The 1404-nt window shown below is 62.1% G+C and overlaps 1 protein-coding gene across 1 annotated transcript in view; it reads left to right on the top strand.

Moving 5' to 3' along the window:
• Positions 1–798: 798 nt before the first annotated feature.
• Positions 799–1404, top strand: part of ETH_00040455 (protein kinase (incomplete catalytic triad), putative) — a gene marked incomplete at both ends in the record, with an annotated part of 720 nt that continues 114 nt past the window's right edge. Inside the window, one exon of the mRNA XM_013375133.1 lies at positions 799–1404. Coding sequence (XP_013230587.1) covers positions 799–1404 — 606 coding nt within the window.

Raw genomic sequence — 1404 nt, 5'->3', positions numbered from 1 at the left:
CGCCGCAGCTGCCGAGGCCCCCAGCAGCACTTTAAATGAGAAAATTTGCGGCTCTCCTGATCTTTAATTTAAAAAATTGAGGTTTTAGGGTTTAGGGTTTAGGGTTTAGGGTTTAGGGTTCGGGGGTTTGTGTTTTATTTTTCTCGTACGCCGAGCGCTGCAGCCGCGTACACCCATTGCTCTCGCTGCATCGTCTGCTGCTGCTGCTGCTCCTGCTGCTGCTGCAGCTGCTGCTGCTGCTGCATCAGTGAGTTAAGAATTGCAAAACAATGAATTAATGGTATTCCTTTCATCTTTTAGCTGCAGCAGTAAAACTTTCCCGCGGCTTCCCAGGGGCCCCCCTGCAGCCGACAGCCACCCGGAGGCCTCCGGGGGGCCCCCTGTGTCTCAGGGGCCCCTAGAGGCCCCTAGGGGCCCCCCAGAGGCCCCCTATTGTCTTAAGCTTCAGAGGGTACTGAGGGTTTTCTAACAGCAGCAGCAAGCCACTGCAGCAGCAGCAAGCCACTCCAGCAAGCCACTGCAGCAGCAGCGAGCCACTGCTGCGGCAGCAAGCCAGTGCTGCAGCAGCTAGCCACGACTGCAGGACCGAGCAACTGCAGTAGCAGCAAGCCACTGCAGCAGCAGATCACTGCAGCAGCAGCAAGCCACTGCTGTAAAAGCAAGCCACTGCGGCAGCAGCAAGCCACTGCAGCAGCAGCAAGCCACTGCAGCAGTAGCAAGCCACCACACTAGCAACAAACCGCTGCAGCAGCAGCAAGCCACTGCAGCAGCAGCAGCAGCGGAAGCAGCAGCCTTAGGATGCGGCGTCTGCACCTTCCCAGTCTGCGCTGCCCCAGCAGCAGCAGCAGCAGCAGCAGCGAGGAGCTGCGCAGCAGCATGGATTCTGCTTTTCCCATTTGTGGGGAAGAAGGAGGTGGGGCCCCTCTGTCCCCTGGGGGCCCCCCGACTGAGGGTTTGCTGCAGTCTGCTGCTGCGCCAGTGCAGCAGCAGCAGCAGCAGCAGCAGGACTGCAGGGAGTTCAGGGCTGAGGGCCCCACACCCCCCACTGCTGCTTCTTCCCCCCGGCTTTGTGTTTCTTCTCACCGCAGCAAAGAGAAAAGCGGGCAGCAAACCCAAGCAGAGGCAGCAGCAGCAGCAGCAGCAGCGGGGGGGCCACAGGGCGTGCAGCAACAGCAGCAGCAGCAGCAGCAGCAGCAGCAGAGCAGCAGTCGCTCTCACCCGCAAACACTCCAGTCTCCAGCTGCTGCTTTCCCGCTAAGAGCCCTCGAGGGGGCCCCAGAGGAGTCCCCGGGGGTCTCCCCAGGGGGCCCCCGTGGGGGCCCCCCTGGGGGCCCCCTGGGTGGGGGCACGCTTGAAGGGTACCTGGGGGGCCCCCTCGGGGGCCCCCTTGACGTTCCCCTTGGG

The sequence above is a fragment of the Eimeria tenella genome, genomic scaffold (assembly GCF_000499545.2).
Source record: "Eimeria tenella Houghton genomic scaffold, Eth_scaff2545, whole genome shotgun sequence".
Classification (NCBI taxonomy): Eukaryota; Apicomplexa; class Conoidasida; order Eucoccidiorida; family Eimeriidae; genus Eimeria; species Eimeria tenella.
This window is presented reverse-complemented; position numbering and strand designations above follow the sequence as displayed.